At 48.1% G+C, this 1011-nt stretch overlaps 1 protein-coding gene across 1 annotated transcript in view; it reads left to right on the forward strand.

Moving 5' to 3' along the window:
• The window catches only part of ACTR5 (ARP5 actin related protein 5 homolog), a 16003-nt gene extending 15339 nt beyond the window's left edge, over positions 1–664 (forward strand). Inside the window, exon 9 of the mRNA XM_025039927.1 lies at positions 65–664. Within this exon, the coding sequence (XP_024895695.1) occupies positions 65–322 (258 nt within the window). The 3' untranslated portion in view covers positions 323–664. The remainder of the gene's footprint in view (positions 1–64) is intronic.
• The last annotated feature ends 347 nt before the right edge of the window (positions 665–1011 follow it).

Here is a 1011-nt window from a genome sequence, read left to right on the forward strand (position 1 = left end):
TGAACATTCGCTGCTGAGTCCTGATGGGAGACGTCCTTGTGGTGAACCTTCTCTTTTGTTTCAGGTTCAGCTTGCCTCTAACCCCGTGCTGGATGCCTGGTATGGTGCTCGTGACTGGGTCTTGGACCACCTAGACGACGACGAAGTCTGGATCACCAGGAAAGAATATGAAGAGAAGGGAGGGGAGTACCTCAAGGAGCATTGTGCTTCCAACATTTACGTCCCCATCCACCTGCCAAAGCAGGCTTCACGCTCCTCAGAAGTCCAGGCATCTGGCAAAGGCTCGGGGGCCAGTGGAGGCAGTGCTGGTGAGCAGGCATAGCAAAGGGGGCCCTTCTGGGGCCATGTTGGCCAGTGTGACAGGACAGTGACTGTGCTAGGTGTGTCTATCCCGAGTCTACTGGTAACATCGGGCTGCAAGATGGATTTCTCCTGGGGAGAACAGTTAAGGGACACTGGGAGTTACCCTGTAGAGCTGTGTTCATATGGGAGCTTCTTCAGTGAAGAAACTTTCAGTGACTTTGCAGTGTCTTTGTTGAACCGTGGGTGAGCTGTGGCATCAGTTTGCTGCAGCAGTAAATGAAGACGGAGTGGAGGACAAATGTACAGAATGCACAAGGCTTATTTCTTACTGCATTTAAAGCCTTTTTTCAGTTATTTAAAATTTGTGTTGTCATTATATTCTTCTGAATTTATTCAGAAATTGTGTGAATGCCCAGCAGGTGGAGTTCTTTCACATACATACAGAAAGGTAATGTTTATGTAACAGGAACAGTCACCCACTAAACCTCCGGCGCTGGAAGTGCTTCCTTCCTTCCTCCTATTACTTCCTCTTACAAACGAGGAAAAAGGGTCCAGAGAGGGGAACCAGGTTGCACAGTCACTCTGTTTGGGGCCTGCTCAGTGCCCACTTCTCAATGGGCAGAAATGGGGCCTTGATCTAATTTTTGTTCATACTTTCTTTGCTGGGAATTTTTCCACCGTATGAGACCTTCCTACAAATTTTTTATT

Source organism: Pteropus alecto, unplaced genomic scaffold (assembly GCF_000325575.1).
Source record: "Pteropus alecto unplaced genomic scaffold, ASM32557v1 scaffold45, whole genome shotgun sequence".
In the NCBI taxonomy this organism is placed as follows: Eukaryota; Metazoa; Chordata; class Mammalia; order Chiroptera; family Pteropodidae; genus Pteropus; species Pteropus alecto.